Source organism: Callorhinus ursinus, unplaced genomic scaffold, assembly GCF_003265705.2.
Source record: "Callorhinus ursinus isolate GAN/ISIS: 27379988/994484 unplaced genomic scaffold, GSC_fseal_2.0 scaffold47, whole genome shotgun sequence".
NCBI lineage: Eukaryota > Metazoa > Chordata > Mammalia > Carnivora > Otariidae > Callorhinus > Callorhinus ursinus.
Genome location: NW_027397109.1, coordinates 6,416,724 through 6,435,477, shown reverse-complemented (window position 1 = coordinate 6,435,477; position 18,754 = coordinate 6,416,724). Strand labels below are relative to the sequence as shown.

The window sequence follows — 18,754 nt, the reverse complement described above, 5'->3', positions numbered from 1 at the left end:
AAAAAAAAAAAAAAAAAAGAACTCATGAAATTATACCCAACGCAGCCAACAGGACCGTCTGAACACAGTCCTTCCCTCCAGATCAATGGGAGGCAGTCATTCCAGAATGAAAGGAGTCCAAGTACGTCTCAGCGTTGGGCCTTCTGAAGAGTGACAATTATTCATGGGCCTGCCCGGGGAGCAGCGGCTGGTGCTGAGAGTCCTGGAGGCCAAGGTATCACATGGCGGCGAGAAGCCCCTGCCTCCCGTGACCTCCTCGGGGGATGCCCCGTGCAGGGGCAGGGTGGCGGGGACACAGAGGGTTGCCTGCCCTAGCCAGGCCCCCTCTGCTGGCCCAGTGCCCCCTGCTGACCCCCTGGCCATCGGCTCTCTGTCTGCCCACCAGAAACTGCGGGGGACAAGCTCCGCCCTTGGACTTGTAACATGTTTTATTTTAGTGGGAGTACAGGAAGAACGTTGTAACCTTTCTCGAAGCCTTCGCTAGGGACAGGGACTCTCCTGTCCTCGGTGGGCAAGGCTCAGGAGTGCAAATGGGCTGCCCCACTTTATACTCCTTACTCCATGCCCTCGCCTCCTCCCTTGTCAAAGGGGGTCCAGGCCGCCCCCATCACAACCAGCGTGTCACCGAATGTCTCATAGGGCCATGCATGCACCAAGCCCCAGGACCCCAGGGTTGTGCAGGGCCTCCCAAGAGCCCCATCTGGAGGGGGAGATAGTGAGCAAACATGAATTCCCACAGGGCTGAGCAGTAAGGTCCTGGACAAAATTCTTTCCCTCCTGATCTGCTGCTTCTGGCCTTGGTGGGAACCAGAGAACCCAGTCGGCATGCTGCTGGGGAGAAATGAGGATACCGACTCAGAGCAGGGGACTAAGCTAACAAGCCAGGGGTGCCCTTGAGGGTAACAGTGACCTACGTCCTCACCGACCAGGGCCCCCATCAAAGTGTGCAGGCCCTGGGGCCTGAGACTTGGTGGCCTTCCTCCCTGAGAACACACAGATAGAAGGTACGTTTCTGGCCCTTTAGGGGTCCCTGAACATGAGGGGAAGCTGCACTTCTCCCGGCACAAGACCCTGTGGGGGCCCAGGTGGCGGGCCTGGCAGGACTGGGTGGCGAGGCCTGTGAGCTCTGCCCGGGGCTGCCCTGGTGCCTTCAGCCAACACTGGTCAGGCCCCGAGGTGGGGCTGGCCCTGGGTGCCAAGAGATGAATGTCCGCTCTGCTCTGCCTTATGGGGCTCCCATTCGAGTGGGGAAAACAGAGACAGGTGGGCAAACCACCTAATATAAGAAAGCAGCCCCGGGTGGGTGGGTCGGGGCAGGGGGACATGGGGCTCTGGCAAAAGGTACTTTCTTGAATTCACATCCAAAGAAGCTTCTGACCCCCAGGAATTCCAGGTCTGCCACCTCTGGGGAGGGAGACAGGCAGGAAGGCCCACCCCGCAGTGCTCCCTTGGCTTTGCACACTGGTACACCTTGGCCAGGGGTTGGGGGGGGCAGGCAGGGGCCCGGAAGGACAGAGGCCAGAGAAGGCCAGACAGAGGGCTGCTGGGCTGTGCTTTCATGTTGCTCACTTCCTCCCAATCTTTGCTCATAAACACACATTTTTGACAATTGAACCTTTTTTTTTTTTTTTTTTTTTTTGTCTCAGAAGCTCAGGAGAAGCCTACAGATTGTACTGCAATGTGGACTGATTCCCTCACAGAAGCCAAAAATGAGAAATAGAGGGCTATCAGACTTACATCAAGCTGGAAAAGCCCCAGGGGAACTTCCTTGAGAGAGTTTTCTGAGAAATCCACATCCCTCAGGTGGTTTTTCCAAAAGACAGCCATCTTGTCTGGTAGAGATTCCAGGGCATTTTTGGATGCTTTACAACATTTCTAGGAGTTTGACGAGAAGGAGAAGGAGATATTAATTAGCTTCTTAAGTGCAGTGGTGCTTATGGGAAAGACCATTTCCAAATCTGATGTGGAAAATCAGAACACGACAATAAGGCTCTGTCATAAATGCAACTTGGCTAAGGGGCTATAAAGCATCATTGTCCCATGTTGCTGTCCTTGCTCCAAGGAAGGGATGGGAATGGTTTCCTGAGGGACACAAAGGTGGCTCATGCTTCTATCCCTTCATTCCAGAACATCTGGCCCATTGTCCTTGGAAATAATAGCATCATTCCGGACCAAGCTCTAGAGATGAGCCGGTTTCCCACACACATATGTTTAAACCAGAGTGCGAACGCTAGCGATGGAGAATTTCTTGGTTTGAAACCAACAGCAATAAAACATAAACATTCTTTATGCTAGTCCATCTGTTTTAACAAGCAAACTTCCCCAGAAACAAAAACACCATTTAATTGGCAGTGCGGTGGACGTGGATTATTTCTTCTTCTTTTCTTTGTTCTTATTTCACAGCTAGTTGAAAGGAACCGTGTCCCCCTTTTGGGCAGAACTCCCCCTATGCCAGATGTGCAAACTGTAACTGTGGAAAGTTCTATGGGTGTTATGGCACGAATCTCAAGCCCGGAGCCCGGCGGGGCGGTTGGGGAGGGGGCTGGCTTTCAGGTGAGTCACCTGAGACACTCAGCGGCTGGATGCTGAGTGACACCACTCCGTGGTAACAGGAAAACAGAAATGCTGCTACCCAGCCTGGTTACCAAGGGGAGGAAGTGAGACAGAGCCCTGACCTGTGCTCTGGTTCACGTGAGATGCCGGGTTGACAGGCCTTTCATGATTTCTGGTAAAATACTCACCAAAGGGCAGGCCCAGGCATCTGGAAACACCTTCAGGTTATTTCTGGAGACATTCAGAGAATTGAGCGACTTGAAGCAATGAAGGAAAAGTGCAGGGAGTTCTGTCAATTTATTGTCAGAAATATCGAGTTCCTGTAGCTTTCGCAAACCAATCCAGTTAGTGGCTAGGGAAAAAGAAAACAATAAATTGGTAAAAAGACTGCTGTCAAGAACAAAATGACAAATTAGGTCAGGGTGCCGATGATACAACATACCACCTTCCTCTTCAAACAATTTTTCTAAGTAATTTTTGGAAGCTGTCAGTTTTTGAAGTTTCGAGAGGTGCAGGAATCCCGGTGGGAGGTGGGGCAATTTATTGCTGGAAATGTCAATCTCGAGGAGCCTGTGGTTGGGGAGGGAGGCAGTCAAGGCATCAGAAGAAAGAGGAAAAGCATCTCTGTTACATGTTTCTCTGTGGGCGTATTTCTCTTTTCCCCTCACGCAATGCTAAAGAGCGTGCGTTGAAAACGTTGCGGGCAGGACTTCTATTCATCGCATTAACTATTACCATGTCTCATGTAGATGAGAAAATCACACGTCTCTTTGGTGGGCCCAGGTCTCACTGACCAATAGGGATGTAAACCTTTCTCAATATATGAAAGCAAAGTCAGCTGGTGTCCCAGAAGCTGCTGGAAGGCCCAAGGGCCATGCTTCGAACTATCTGGACCCCCGAGTCTGGCCCTGGCTAAGGACCCCCACTCAGAAGACACTTGTTCTTGAAGTGTTTGTGTAGCGCCTTCTTCCCCATGGCTTACTTCTGACCCTATGCTCTGTGGGACATTCTCTCTTACTTCACTCTAAGTGAAGCCTTAGCTTTTGAAATCGGCTTATAGATCCTTATAGAGTGAGGATCACCGCATGTCAGTGGAGGTAAGGCCCTCCCCCTTCCCAGGCAGCCTCAGGGGGAAGGCTCAGGCCTCTTCCCAATGGGAGACCAGGAGCTGCCCACGCCATCCACCTGCTGCCAGAGCGCTTTAGGGGCAACTCTTTCTCTGAGGCCCTTCCCACTTTCCCTGGGAGGTCAAATAAAAATGGGTGCCCCTGGGCCTCACTATTAACCCCAGCCAGGAAGCGTTCAGCCTTCTCAGATTTCTGTCTGCAGGACCAACATCGGACATCTCGGGCGAGCAGCCTGCATGGCCACCACGCGAAGTGTGACGTGGGCCAGACAAACCGTCCCCGCCCAGACTTCTCTGCGTTCCCCTCGGAAGGAGGGGAGGACCGTATTCCTCAGAACTGTGTAAGGACAGGCAGATTTTCTCTCCTTTTACGGAGAATGGGTTTTCAAAATCACAAACTCCGATCAAGGAGTACGTAGCAGGAAGACTGTGGCGGTGGCAGGGGCAGGGGGGGGCGGCGCTGGGTACAGAGGTCCCTGTGCACACCCCGGGGGGCCTGCGTGGGGCGGGTGCCTACCTGGAGCAGATGATTTCGTCCGATGACTGCACACCAGGCAGCTCCCCCAGGTGGTTCTTGGAGAGGTTCAGCTTCCGGAGGTTGATGAGTCCCCAGGGGATGACGGAGGGGAGGGAAGCCAGGCAGTTGGCAGAAAGGTCCAGCTCTGTGATCTGGCAGGAGATGTCTATGAGCCAGTCCAGATCCACCCAGGGTAACTTGAGGTGGGACCATTTCACACGAAGAGGCTGGGTTTGGAGAAAGGGGAAAAGCACCCTCGGTGAGCCCGGGGTGCCAATGTCAGCTTGGAATAGAGCAATGAGTTATTTGACCGTGAGTCTGTCTGTTCATCTCAGCCAGAGTCCCAGGGCGTCAGGACCTTGGCCAGCTTGTGGCTGGCACTGCAGCTGTATCTATCTCACAGGTGATCTCTGCAAGATTCCACTGCACTCTCCAGCCTCTAGGGGGAGCCCGTGGGGGTGCAGGGCTGAGTGTTGCCTCTTCCAGGGCCGGAATCAGCAGGAATGGCCCCTGCTCTGTACAGAGGAGGCCACCCACGCTTGGAGGAGTCTCCCCAGACTGGAGAAAAAGACTGAAAACCAAACCTGGGTCTCTCCCCTGCAACACAGTGGGCCCCACACTGGGTGCTTTGTGGATGGGCTGCTTCCAGAGTGAGAAAGACCAAATATACAGACAATGGCCAGGTGCTATATAAAAAAACAGAACTTTGACACATCACCTGTCCACCTGCCTGGGAAACTAACCCCCTTCTCTACAATAACCAGCGCAGGAAGCCAGCCTGCTCTAAGCCAGACTTGTAGGGAACCACACTGCCATGTCTAGCACCAATCCAGTAACTTCTGTAACAACCAGCCCCAAATGGCCAGGACTTGATTAATCATGGACAGCCTCCCCAGACTTTGTCCCCACATCCCACTTAAATCAACCAGAGAGGGGCGCCTGGTGGCTCAGTCGTTAAGCGTCTGCTTTCGGCTCAGGTCATGGTCCCAGGGTCCTGGGATCTAGCCCCGCATCAGGCTCCCTGCTCAGCAGGAAGCTTGCTTCTCCCTCTCCCACTCCCCCTGCTTGTGTTCCCTCTCTCGCTATCTCTCTGTGTCAAATAAATAAAATCTTAAAAAAAAAAAAATCAACCAGAGAAAGCCAAAGTGCTCCCCCAACCAATCATGCAGGACAGCTCCCATCTCCTGAGTTGCCTCCAGCTTCCCCATCAATAGCCTCCAGTGGGCACACACCTGAGGCTTTCCCTTTCTCCCACGAGAAAGCTTTCCCACTTCTCTGCCAAAACACAAGTGAAGGTAGCTGACTCCCTCGCTACAGATATTCAGAATAAATCGTCTTTGCTTTTCTCACTTGGCTGGCCTTTGTTTATTTCCACAAGAGGGAGTCAGAAGGGCCAACCGCTTGCTGGGGTGTGGTGGTTAAATACACATGAGCAGGGTTTTTCTCTTTTTTCTGGATTATCAAAGGATTTGGGGCTTGATTCAGTTTCCGGGAGGGGGAAATCAGCTTTTTGGCTTGTTTCTCCAAAGCAACTGGAAATCCTTATGAGGAAATTAGGGAAACAAAAAATCAGTGCTTGGCAAACAGGAAAATGTAACAACCAAGCCAATGGCGGGAAAGACCAGTAATGTGGGGTAAGTTTGCTTTCAAAATTGGCAGAACCAGACACACTTCCTTATGTGGCCACTAGATGGCGATGTGTGTCTGGTCTTTATCTCCTTAGCGATGCCGCCAGGATTGGGAAGGGTAGGTCTGTGACACCCTCTCAAAGCTCTGGTCTTTAACCCAGGGGATGAAAGACTGTCTTGTCTCTCCATTCACCTGGATGAAGAGGGACAGGTGATGGTCTGCTGGATTAGGGATCAAGAGAATGGAGTTTTAACTTCAGCTGATTTTTTTAAAAAAAGCCAAGTAAGTCACTCTATTGCTGTTTCTCTTGTCATTACTGTTTCCCCCACACTTTATTTTGAAAAATTTCAGACCTGCAGAAGAGCTGAACTTGGATAGTGAATACGCATGAAATGCCCTTCACCTAGATTCCATTGTTAATCCGACGCCACATTTGCTTTCTCTCCTTTCCTTCCACACACACTTTTCATTTTTTAAAAGATTTATTTATTTATTTTAGAGGAAGAGGGAGAGAGAGAGAGAGAGTCTCAAGCAGACTCCACGCTGAGCGTGGAGCCCAATGTGGGGCTCGATCCCACGACCCAGGAGATCATGACCTGAGCCAAAACCAAGAGTCGGGTGCTTAACCTGCTGCACCACGCAGGTGCCCCACATTTTTCATTTTTGGCTGAATCATGTCCAAGTAAATTATAGCCATCATGGCACTTCACTCCTAAATACTTCAGCATGTATCTCTACAGAACAAGAATATTTCTCTGTGTGACTACTATCTATGGATCATTTTCAAGAAACGAAATCAATACACAGTATTATCAAATCCAGGGTCTACACTCACATAATCCCAGTTATCCCAGAAGTGTCTTTTATAACTATTTTGTGTCCTGATCCAGGATCCCATCAGGAACCACACATTGCAGGGCGCCTGGGTGGCTCAGTCGGTTAAGCGACTGCCTTTGGCTCAGGTCATGATCCTGGAGTCCCAGGATCGAGTCCCGCATCGGGCTCCCTGCTCAGCGGGGAGTCTGCTTCTCCCTCTGACCCTCTTCCCTCTCGTGCTCTCTATCTCTCATTCTCTCAAATAAATAAATAAATAAATAAAATCTTTAAAAAAAAAAAGAATCACACATTGCATTTCGTTGTCATGTCCCTCTGCTTTTCTTTAATCTAGAAGAGTCTGCATGGCTTCTTACATCTTTTCAACATTGGCACAGCAATTTTTCAAGTCAGCTGTCTCGTAGAACACCCCATAATCTGAATTTACTCAGTTGTTTTCCCCTCGTGTTCAGATTCAAGGCAAGCATTTTTGGCAAACATCTCAGACAATGAGGAGTCCTTTCAACTGAACGTCACCAGAGGGCACCTGCTGTCAGGTTATTCCACTACTGATAAGGCCAAGTCTACTCCCTTGTTGAAGGTAGTGTCCGTTGCACCCCACCTTTGTGCATTTTACTCTTTGTGATTCATAAGCAATCTGTGGAGTGATATTCTGAGACTAGTGAATATCTTGCGTTCCTACATCATTTCACCCAGTGGTTCCAGCGGCTATTGTTGATCCTAGCCTGGCTCAGTTAGTACGCTGATGGTTACAAAGCGGTGATTTTTGTAAAACTACCATTCCTCCTACATTTGTTTCTTGGCATTCTTCTGTACAGAAGGGGGTCTCCCTGCCCCATTTAAGTATCCCTATGGACTCATGGATTCTCTCTTTATTCAAAGTGTTATAATTATTATTATCATTATGTCTTTTGCCGCTCAGGTCATCCCCAGTTTGGCCAATGGGAGTCCCATCAAGGGGGCTCCTGTGTTCCTTTGACATATCCCTACCTGTTTGGGGTACTTCCTTACCTCCTGGTAAACAGGATGCTCCCGTCTCCTCTGGTGCTTTCCAAACCCCAGCCCTGCAATCAGCCCTGATTCCCTTTAGCAGAAAATGGTATTTAGAAACTAGAATCTGGATGTTAGGCGTACCCACTGCTACTGGGGTGTCACCGCTTCTCAGCCCATTGATCCGACACGGCTCTGTATTTCACAGGACGGCATCCTGATGCCTACAGTTCAAATCTAGCCACAGGGGCCTCTCCCTAATCTTTCTAGAATTTGTAATTGCATCACCCTTCATCTGGTTATTGTTGGGTTTCATCTGTTAAATAGCGGTTGGGGCCAGATGATGTCTAGGTTACTTCTGGACCCAGGATTCTCCCTGGCTTGTGTGCTGAGAAGGACAGAGTGCTCCTGTGAGGAGCCTTGGGATCAGCGTGAGAGCTGGCCCAGGAGCGGGCTGAGAGCAAGGTCACCGTTCCAGGCTTTGCAATGCCCAGTCAAAGAAGGTCCTCCGAAGGCCTGGCAGCCTCCTCTTCCTGGGTTCTTGGAGACACACACCGGTCCCGGACCCAGGACCAGACAGCTGGACACAAAGCCAAGAGGCCCAGATTGCAGTCTGACTCTCCACTCACCCTGTGTGGCCATTTCTGGTCATCCAACACCAAGTGGATTTGTCTTGGACTGACAACGGCAGCCAAATGGAAGCTGAAAAAGGGGCTGGTTTTGGTTTTGATTGTTAACAACAAATCTTAGGTGTCTGTTGACAGTCCTATAACGCAAACGATAGGACCATCAAAAATAACTAACAAACCAGAAATGAATCCAACTGTGCTTGTGAGACAAACCAACGATGGTACAAAAGGATCAGGGAGATGTTCTGTCCTGACAGTTCAGTCTCCCTCTTGCATCTCTTTCATGTTCTGTGAGCCCAGAGCTGCAGCCTATAATCAATCCCATAAGGAGCAGGGCCTTGACCTCAGGAGCCCTGAGCACCCCCCACCCCCCGGCCCCGTGTCTGCCTAACTCCATGGGGGCCTCAGGCAAGTTTTGGTAGACGTGGATACCTTCTCGGGCTCTGTCTGGCTCAACTCCCCTCAGATGAACCTGCCTGCTGATTTTGTACTGCACTAACCCAGACCCCAGGGTAATCTCTTATGCCCCAGCAGGCAGTGCGGCCATCCAGAACCCGGCCCGTGTGCACCTCAAGCGCAGAGCCTTGACTGATGGTCTCCGCTGGTCAGCAGTGCATCCCGCATGCAGCAGACACTAAAGAAATGCTTGCGCCCTGACAAGAATCAAACCACTGAGAACTGCAATCCGTCCATTCACACCTTCAACTGGATCGATCATCCTAAAATGTCAAGGTCTGCTCAAAACCGTTCAGCCTTCCCCCCAGCCCCAGGCTGCCTGCAGCAGAGCATCCCAACGCCTTCCCTGGGGAGCCCCACAGTGCCGCCAGTCTCCCCAGCCACTTTCCAGCTTTAGGCCTCACTGTCTCCTCCCTGACCTCTGCATTCCCGTTGTTGTAGGTAGAAGCAACTGGGGGATGGGCATGCTCCCAAGAGCAGAGGATGCAAGGTGAAGGAAAAAACATGCCAACCAAACACAGAAATTATCTGTTCACGAATGAACCACAGGGCTCAAAAAGTGGACCCAACGCTGAAATTCTTAGGTAGGCTGTGGGGAGCCAGGGAGTGTGGCCTCGTTGTCAGTAACTGACTGGCCCATCTGCCGAGGGGCTGCTGGGGAGCCCCGGCGCTGCCAATACTCCCCCTGGAACGCGCGTTGCTTGGTAATGCTTGGACACTGCGGGAAGCACAAGGTGGGCAGGCCTGGAGCTAAGAGAGCTTTTGTAAAAGCATATTCCTAAAAACCGGCCTCGTTTTGATGGTGGGTGTCATGAGGTCACCTGAGGATCCGAGATTCTGCAGGTCTGGCTGGCCTCTGCCTTCACACCGTGCTCTGTCACTGCACTGGCTCGCACCCGGCCCCGGGTTCTCTGCCCTGGAATTCACAGCCCTCCTGCCGCCTGTTTAAACCCTACTAAAGCCTGTAGGCTTTGCTGCCAGGACTGTCTCCCTCATCGCCCATGAGGGTCTGTGTTACTACCCGTAGCTACGTTACAGGGACACCATCTGGAGGGCGCTGTTCTAGCAGAAGAAAATCATCAATAAGAAGAGAGAGGCTGTATGTGCCGCTGATTTCGCTAGACACGCCAGATGCTGCCAGTTCCTAAAACTGAGAGTTCTTTCTAGGTCTTACCCCCACCAGAGTTTCTACAGGGTGGAAATCTGCTAGACTCACGACGGCCCAGGAGAACGAGTCAAAAGCAGAAGTCTGAAAACAGGACAACACACTCAGAGTACAGATATCCTTGTGAAAAGACTTCTGGGCTTAGCGGATGGGGAAAAACAAAAAACATGTGAGATTTCTACCTGGGCTTGGGTTGGTTTGAAAACTTTCACTAACAAAAGTGATTTTCCTTTCGGCCCAAACATGACAGGGTGCTCGAGTGTTTATAGAGCGGCAGGAGGGAAGTTAACACGCACACAGTTAAGCAGATGACAGGGCCCTTGACGTGGAAACCAAGCCAGGTGAGCCCCAAAGCCCTTGTTACTTATTTATGTCTAGCCCAGGGAAGGATCACAATAAACAAGTTTCGGAGAGAGAGAAGCCCGTGATCGCCTAATGAAACCCATGCACCCTGAACTGCAAAATCAGAGACAAGTTGGATGCGGAGGACCCCCCCCCAAACCAATTCACCAGTGCCGTGGCTAAGGCACCCCCAACTCCGGAGCCAACAGATGGAAACGTGCTCATGTTTGTCCTTGAGCACAAGCCCTTTAACTTTCGGGCAAAGAGAAGGAAGTACTGCTTTTCCAGAAGGCACAGGGGGATGACCTAGAACCTTCTTTCCCGAGGCAGTGGTAGTGATTAGGACCAAATCAAGAAGGCCTAGATGTATTTAAGGGCATGCCTCAGTGCAGAGTGATGTTTGGGGTGCTTCCGTGTACAAAAGACCTCCCTGTCCTGTGGTGGGGGCTGTGGTCCGGGGGCAATTACCTGCCTTTACACAAACCTTCTTGAAGCCACTGGACATAAAGTATCACACTGAAAGAGCTGGTAGGCCACAATTACATCACTTAGGCTTGCTTTCATGTCAGTGCAACCCTCATCGGTGGAAGAAAGATAATTGGTAAGTGAAGGGCTGTGGTCTACGATGCTTTCAGCCTGGCTTTCAACCTTGAGGGTTGTGGGTTGGTAGGGAGCTGTGTGCCTCTGCCATTGGTCAGGTAGAGGAGAGCCTCGTCAGCGTGGAGGTTCAATATCACCTCCTCCTTGTCTCTACGGAGCCCTCAGAGCAGAATTCACACCTGTTCTCCCTGTGCTGTCAGTTCATTGTTCCTATCAGCTGGTCCGTGTTTGACCCGCGACCTATGGCTAACTGTGTAAGAATCTTCCCTCCTCGAGGCTATAAATCCCCTGAGGGGACTGACTAGAGCTCCATGACATTAGGGCATGACAAGAAAAGGCAGCTTATATAATCAGTCTATTCCACCAAGACACACATGTTCAAAGGGCACCGGGGAGACAGAGAATCTTCTAAAATGTATTCGTGAATTCTTGGCCAACATAAAACCAAAGCCTTTCTTTTGGGGGTGAAGCAAAAAATCCGGGGATGATGGCAGAAGGTGCCTTCTCCTTGTTGGGCCAGCCAGAAAGCCAAGAGCCACCTTCTGATATGTGAAGGAGCGGGCAGAGCCCCCAGATGGCTGGAGACACGGTGGAACCCACAGGTCTAATCTAAACAGAACGAACTCGGCAAAAAGCCCAAAGAACAAGTCAAAAGAAACCCTACAAATGAAGATGCCTGCAAATGTTCTCCGGGAACCCAGACTGTCCAAGGGGGCCAGGGAGGACAGGGATTTGGCTGGACAAATGATCAGCACGTTGGAGACAGCGGCTCTGTCCCAGCCTCCTTGTGCATGTGGGGACTACAACACACAAGACACGACTGATGGCGTCTGCCACCGTGCCTGCCTCCTTGCCCCCCAGGAGAAACCCTCCAGGTGAGACTTCCAAACACCTGCTGCTCAAGTCCCTGCACTCTGGCAGGGGAAGGCTCTCAAGAAGAGATGGGACATTCAGCATGTAAGGATGAGCAGGAGATGGGACGTCTGTCCGTGCATGGGAGGTGGCCATGACCGATGGACCCAGGCCACGGGCAATGAGGCAGTGGCCACAGGGATGATGTTATGGGCTGAACTGTGTTCCCCACAAAAGATATGTGGAAGCCCTATGCCCCAGTACCTCCGAATGTGACCTTCATTGGAAAGAGGGTCTTTAGAGAGATAATTAAGTTAAAATGAGGTCATTAAGGTAGGTCCTCATGTAATATGACTGATGTCCTTATGAAGAGGGGAAATTTGGTCACAAAGGCAGGTACATGCTGAGACAGGATGATGTGAAGACACGCAGGGACAAGATGTCATGTGGCTGGAGTGATGGGTCTGCAAGCCAAGAACACCAAGGACTGCCAGCCACCACCAGAAGCTAGGGAGAGGTAAGGGAGGACCCTTTCCTAGAGCACAGAGGGAACAGAACCCTGCTGTTGGCACCTTGATGTCAGGCTTCTGGCCTCCAATACTTGAGACAGTAAATCTCTGTTATTTTAAGCCAACCAATTTTTGGTACTTTGTTACGGTAGCATTGATACAGACGGTAACAAGTCAAATGAAGATGAGAGAAGTCAGGACCCGAGAATCTGGAACATTCCATGGACAGAGGCCCACACATTAAAAAAGGAAAAGAAAGAAACAAGAGATTCTTAAAGGCCAAAAGGATGCCTGAGACAAGTAGATTAGAAATATAGTGAACAGGTAAGGAAAAGCACAGTAAGATTGGTCACTAAATTAGCCAAAAAGCCGGTGAAGTCTCCACAGTATAAAGGAGAGTTTCAAAAACGACCTGAGAATAATTACAGGGAGTAAAGGAAGGGAGAGGTAAAGAGAAAGGGGAGGTCAGCCTTCCTCTCAGACTCAGAAGGAAGATTAATTCAATGACTTAGTTAATGAAATGACTGAATGAGAAAAAAAAATGTAATCAGCGCTGAAAAAGCATGTCTGCTCAAAATATTTTAAGTATCAGAATTGGTAGTGGTTAGCTGCCAAGATGATTTAAGGCGAATAAACAAAAGGAAATATTACCATAGAAACCACACCAATGGGAAACATAAGTACAAATATAACTTACAAGCAAACCTAGGATGACATTTTAAACAGTCTCTTGCCTCCAAGGGCACACTCAAGGTAGGGAAACCCTCTGGAAATTGAACTGTGATCACATGATGAACTGTGTCCATGACGCTTTGCGATGCACGCCCAGACTTCCGTGCCCACCTTTTCAGCTGACCCTCACAGTAACCCTGTGAAGTCTGGCACGTAAAGAACCTCAGAGAGACAACTTGCTCAAAGGTTAACAGAACCAAGATGGCGATTCAGGTGCCCGACGCTCTGGTCCCTTCCTATTCGACCACCATGTTCCTTTCCTGAGGCTGTGGAAAAATTGACAGTTTCAAAGGCATTCGGAAAAATAATCAAGGCTCCTTGATAGTAATAAAGATGCTCAATCATAACCCCAAAATATGACCATGCTAAATCTTTATGTTCCGACCCTGGGCAAAATAAGTAAAAGAAAAACTAATGTATATTCAAGAAAAATGCCAGCATACTATGATAGATCAAATATGGAATGAATCAAGGAATTATAGAGCTATGCACTGCCATAAAAATGGGGGATCACCAATAGGAGGGGGCAGGAGAATGAATTCTGTGTTCAAATAGATATGAACTTGCACATCTGATTAAACTCTGAGTATGAAGGAAAAGTAAAGCAGAAAAAGGAACAGGAAAAAAGGGCGCAGGGAGAGGCAAACATCTGCTCTATCTTACCTGAGGACAAAGGCAAAATAGAGGCAGAACCAATGAGAGAAGCAGAATTAGAAGGTGGCCAATCCTTTGAACATGAAAACATGACCTTTTAAGTCATGCTTGTGCAGGAGAGGAAAACCAAGTCACAACAGAATATATTTTTAGAACAACAAAAGTATTACAAGTAATGGAAAAGACAATGCACAACTCTGATCACAGTTGCAAACAGAAAAAGTGAAACATAATAAAGCAACTCCGCCCTACTTAGAGTAGAAAGCTAAAAAAAAAAACAAAACAAAACAGGAAAATTAAAACAATTAGACTTAGCGTAGAGAAACCAGACTGAAGTCAGAACAAGGAAGTTGATAAATAAAGCCAATTCAAGGGTCTTTGAAAAAAATAATAAAGTCAATAACCAACTGACTAAATTAAAAAAAGATTTAACTGTAACTTTAATAATCTAAGAATGAAAATGACAATCTGATGACCAATGTAAAAATAATGTTTAAGTTATGGGAGGTGTTGTCCTTGGCCACAGCTAAAAACAAACCAAATAACGATGTTGAAATGCAAGATTTACTTACAAAATAAAAATTCTGGAAGTGACATAAAAAGAGAAAAACAGAATAATGTATATAAGACAAATAAGTAAAATAACTAGAGATTCACTCCCCAAAGGCTCCTAATTCAATATAATTATTTTTTAGTACTTTATCCCAAAGTTTTTCTTTATTTTTATTTTTTAATTAATTGTTTTTTAAATTCCAGTGGAGCTAACATACAGTGTTATAGTAGTTTCAGGTGTACAAGATAGTGATTCAGGACTTCCATACATCACCCGGTGCTCATCACAAGTGCCCTCCTTAATCCCCATCACTATTTCCCTCACCCCCCCACCCACCTTCCCTCTGGTAACCACCCGTTTGGTCTCTATAGTTAAGAATATCTGAATGCCAAAAAGTGTTTAGTAAAATTTGTCACTTTTTTTTCACTAAAAAAAATTTAAAAATAGATAGAGGATTTTTCCTTAAAAAAATCATTATGCTCCCTCCCCCGTAGTATTTCAGTCATTCCTTTTAAAAATAGGAAGCTTACAAGAAATATTCCATCACTAGTTCCAAGTTAATTTTGCCAACATCTATTTGAGAAAGAGGAAAAAAAAAAGCAGGAAATAAAATGTCTGCAGTTAACTAAACTACTTAGTTTACTGTTGAGAGAAACTTCAGTTTCTTCAACTTTTAAATAAAGACAAAAATTTTTACCTTATAGGACTGTATAGGTGATTAAAGTAGTTGACAAAGTTCTCTGTCAGCTATGAAGTCTTACGTAAATGGGAGATTTACTGCATATATAAAGTTTCAACCATCCCTCCATCCATTCATCCATCCATCCATCCATCCATGAATGCATCCATCCATGCCACCATCTAATCATCCTGTTACAGCCCTACACTGGGGTGGGGGGCGGTCAAACACAGGGTAAGCAAACTTGGCTAAATTCCCTGCTTTTGAGAAGCTTCCTTTCAAATGGGAGAGTTGACATTAGATGAGAATATCACCCAGACAACCTCAAACTTTGTTAAGTGTATAAATAAAATGGACAGGAAGCTCTAGGAGATATAAGAGAGGTCTGACCAGGTGTGTGGGTCAAAGAAGACTTCCTGAGGATGTGTGGGGTTCAGATTTGAAGGGTGTCCTAGTCAAGGAGCAGTGATGTGCTGAGTGCTGAGGACACAGGCATGCTTCTTTCTGGCTATGTGCCGTCCACCCTGAAGGTGGAGGCACGGATGGTACAGTTTCCTCCTACAGCTGGATATTTCTGTTTCCTTCCCCTAACTTCTTATTCTTCTTTTAAAGATTTTATTTATTTATTTGACAGAGAGAGAGAGAGAGCACAAGCAGGGGGAGTGGGAGAGGGAGAAGCAGGGCTCCCTGCTCGGCGGGGAGCCTGCTTCTCCCTCTCCCACTCCCCCTGCTTGTGTTCCCTCTCTCGCTGTCTCTCTCTCTGTCAAATGAATAAATAAAATCTTTGAAAAAAAAAAAAACATTGGCTGAATCAAATTCAAGGATCAAGTGACATGTACATTGTATCCATGATCTATTTGTGTTTTGGCGAGTTTTTGTTTTTTTTTCAAAAATCTTCCATTGCTCTCTCTTCTATATTTCTTTTTTTTAAGACCTTATTTATTTGTCAGAGAGAGAGAGAGCACAAGCAGGGGGAGTGGCAGGCAGAGGGAGAAGCAAGCTTCCCCGCTGAGCAAGGAGCCCGGCCTTCCAGGACCCTGGGATCACGGCCTGAGCTGAAGGCAGATGCTTAACTGAGCCACCCAGGTGCCCCCATATTTCTTTTTTAAAATTATATTTTCCTACAAGTATTTTGCTTTAATATATAAAGCATTTGTCTTACTTCTGACGATGTACCTTTATAACTCTTTGTAAATTTGTAAAAAAGATAATGTAATCTCCCTTTTCCAACTGGGATAAATGCCCTTTTAAAATATATTCTGATGAGTTTCCGATGCTTAACCCTTACTCGTTTGAAACTTATTTGTATGGTTACCAATGTCTATACTGATTGATGGGCAGTTGTCTATACCGATACAGTTGCACCATTTGACACTGTTCTCATTCTTTCCTGGCTGTGTTTTTCAGTTAGTCATTTAAGCTCAAATAATCGTTTGACTCTTTCTGCATCTCTGTTTCATTCATGACTTTCTCCATTTGAACAAAGTACAAGCGGTTTCTATCACTGCTGTTTTGTATTCTGTTTTAAGAATACAGTAGGAAGCCTGTCACGAACACCTTGAAAGGTCACACAGTGTACTCGCTCGTTGGCTCTACCGCATCGTCCGGCTACCCAATTTCAGGCTCTCAGGAGGACTAACAGCATGGAGAGTAGCCACAGGGAGAGCATCCAAACAAGGGAGGCACAAGGGCAGGGAAAGAGTCAGTATTTGGAAACTAGCGAGAACAGACGCGTATGGGATAATCAGCTAAATTCCTCACCAGGGCGCAAGCAAAGCTGAACTGATGGGCAGAGGCCTGAACAGTCCCGAGTTTGCTTTCACAGCTTTTGAGGGGCTGGTGAAAGGCTCTCTATTCCTCTCCCACAAGTGAGTGGTGCCAAGGCCAGGCTCTGGGCAGTGAGTTGGCTCCTAGCGCTGTGTCTTACCCACTGGGGCACTGCTGCCCAGAGACTGAATCCTGGGGACGCCGGTTCGAACCCCTTCTACAATGGCAGCTATGGGCAGGGCGTGCAGGGCCAAGAAGGTGGGGCTGTGTGTACGTCCAAATGCTCTGGAAAGCATAAAACTCTGGAATAAAGACTCTTTGCACTAAGCGTTAGGCCGAACCCAAGACAAAGGTGTTCCCCAGAGGACTTGGGGTCCCCCAGGAAAGGCTCCTTGCCTATACAGTGCCTCAGGGGCTCTCTGGAGCATGCAGCCCCTGCTCTCATTTCCTTGCAACACTCACAACAGCCCCAGAAAGCCCTCTAACTGCTGAATGGAGACAGACACCATGACTATTCCAGGACCTGCTGAGGCGGCCTTTCCTGGCGTTTCTGAGTTTTCCTGCTCCTTTCTGGGCATGCCAACATCAAAATGTTGCTATTTCTCATGGCAACAAAGCAAACATTGACAGGGCTCTCGCCACGAACACGGCCGTCTCGTTAAAATGTTCAGGCAAGAGTCTGGCAGCTTTCAAGGGGGGCGCCAACCAACCAGAGCCAAGGAGCAGCTCCGGCCAGGTCCGACTTGGCTTTGGGTTTGCTCTTCTAAAAGTTATGTCCAGACCACGTGGTGTGGGCTCTCAGAGACCTTCCTTACCGAACGCCAACAAAACCGAAGCCACCTGTTTCTGCCAGGGGAACACCGATGTGGGCTTCTCTGCAGTTCCCCCCATTGGTGGGCAGAGGCAAGCTCTGGGCAGCCTGGGGACGAGGCGATGCCTGACCTAGAGGCACGCAGGAAGGCTCTGAACCTTTCCTGGCGGTGGCTTCCACTGAAGCAGCAATTACATTAAAACAACAACAACAACAAAAAAACCCTCCTAGCTGGTGGAGCAGGAAGCCACAGCATAAACAGAGCAAAGACAAGATGATTAATTCAGCAAGGTCACTGCCTCGAAAGCCAGCCAGGCCAAGGGAGCTCTCAGGCTGCATACACGGGGCAGCAAATCTCCCTTTGAATGACCGCCCTTGTCTACTCTTCGGAACCCAAATGCCGGGTCAGACCCACCGCACACCTGGGAAGGTAACAGCACTCACCTCTGGTTCCTGAGTCATCGTTCCTGACGGCTGGGTCCGTCTGGGCTGCCTGAGTCCCTGTCTTCTGCCAGCAGCAAAGACTGTGCTATCACAGGTTCTAGATCGCAGGCAGCCAGACACACCCACTGCCAGGCACTTGCCTTTGAAATTCACATGAATAATAAAAATACCACCTGCTTTGGGGAAGCCCAGAAAAGCCTAGTGGCTCAGCCTGCACTGTAATTTCATTTTCTCTTCTAGGCCAAGGAGAAGAAAAGTAACATTGTCTTTTCTTTGTCTTCTCCTAAAATGCAATGGTCACTTTTATGCTCTCTCTTGGCAAATGTAGGAGGCATTGCCCTGTGGAAAAGGTGGCAAACAGAGATGCCAATCATTTCTGCTTTTAACCTTTAACCAAGAAAATCAAAGTTGCCGGCCCTCCAGCTTGGGTGTGCACTGGAATCACCAGGGGAATTTTTTAAATGAAACTGAGGCAGGTCCCATCAGAGATTTAGATTCAGTGAGTGTCAGGTGTAACATGAACATGGGGGTTTTTAAAAGGTCCCAGGGAGTCCGTCACAGAAAAGTGTGACAACCACTGATGTACTTGGGAGGGATAGTTCAGGAATCATGAAATGGGAAAAGCCCTGAGTTCAGGAGACTCAGGTTCTGGGCTGAGTAGAACTATTTAGTAGTTGCTGTCCTTGGACAAGTAACAGGATGTCTCTAAACCACAGTATTTTCATCTGGAAAACAGATTCGATTCCCTGCAGTTCTTACCGAGGGTGTTGTAGCAATCAAGTAGGAAAGAAAATGTTGGGAAAAAACACCAAGCACAATATAAATGTAAGGGCTGCATGATCACTATTTCCTTTTACAAAGTGAGGCGGATATTTAATATTTATTGTACGTTTACTATCAATAAGAATGACA

General features: G+C 48.3%; 1 protein-coding gene across 4 annotated transcripts in view; it reads right to left on the bottom strand.

The window, feature by feature from the left end:
- The window catches only part of LRRK1 (leucine rich repeat kinase 1), a 120,447-nt gene that overhangs the window by 44,658 nt on the left and 57,035 nt on the right, over positions 1 to 18,754 (bottom strand). For all 4 annotated transcript variants that reach the window (XM_073882506.1, XM_073882507.1, XM_025893019.2 and 1 more), the window contains exons 7-10: positions 4,197 to 4,423; positions 2,996 to 3,123; positions 2,742 to 2,905; positions 1,738 to 1,875 (exon numbers count right to left, since the gene is read on the bottom strand). In XM_073882506.1, the coding sequence (XP_073738607.1) occupies positions 1,738 to 1,875; positions 2,742 to 2,905; positions 2,996 to 3,123; positions 4,197 to 4,423 (657 nt within the window). The remainder of the gene's footprint in view (positions 1 to 1,737; positions 1,876 to 2,741; positions 2,906 to 2,995; positions 3,124 to 4,196; positions 4,424 to 18,754) is intronic.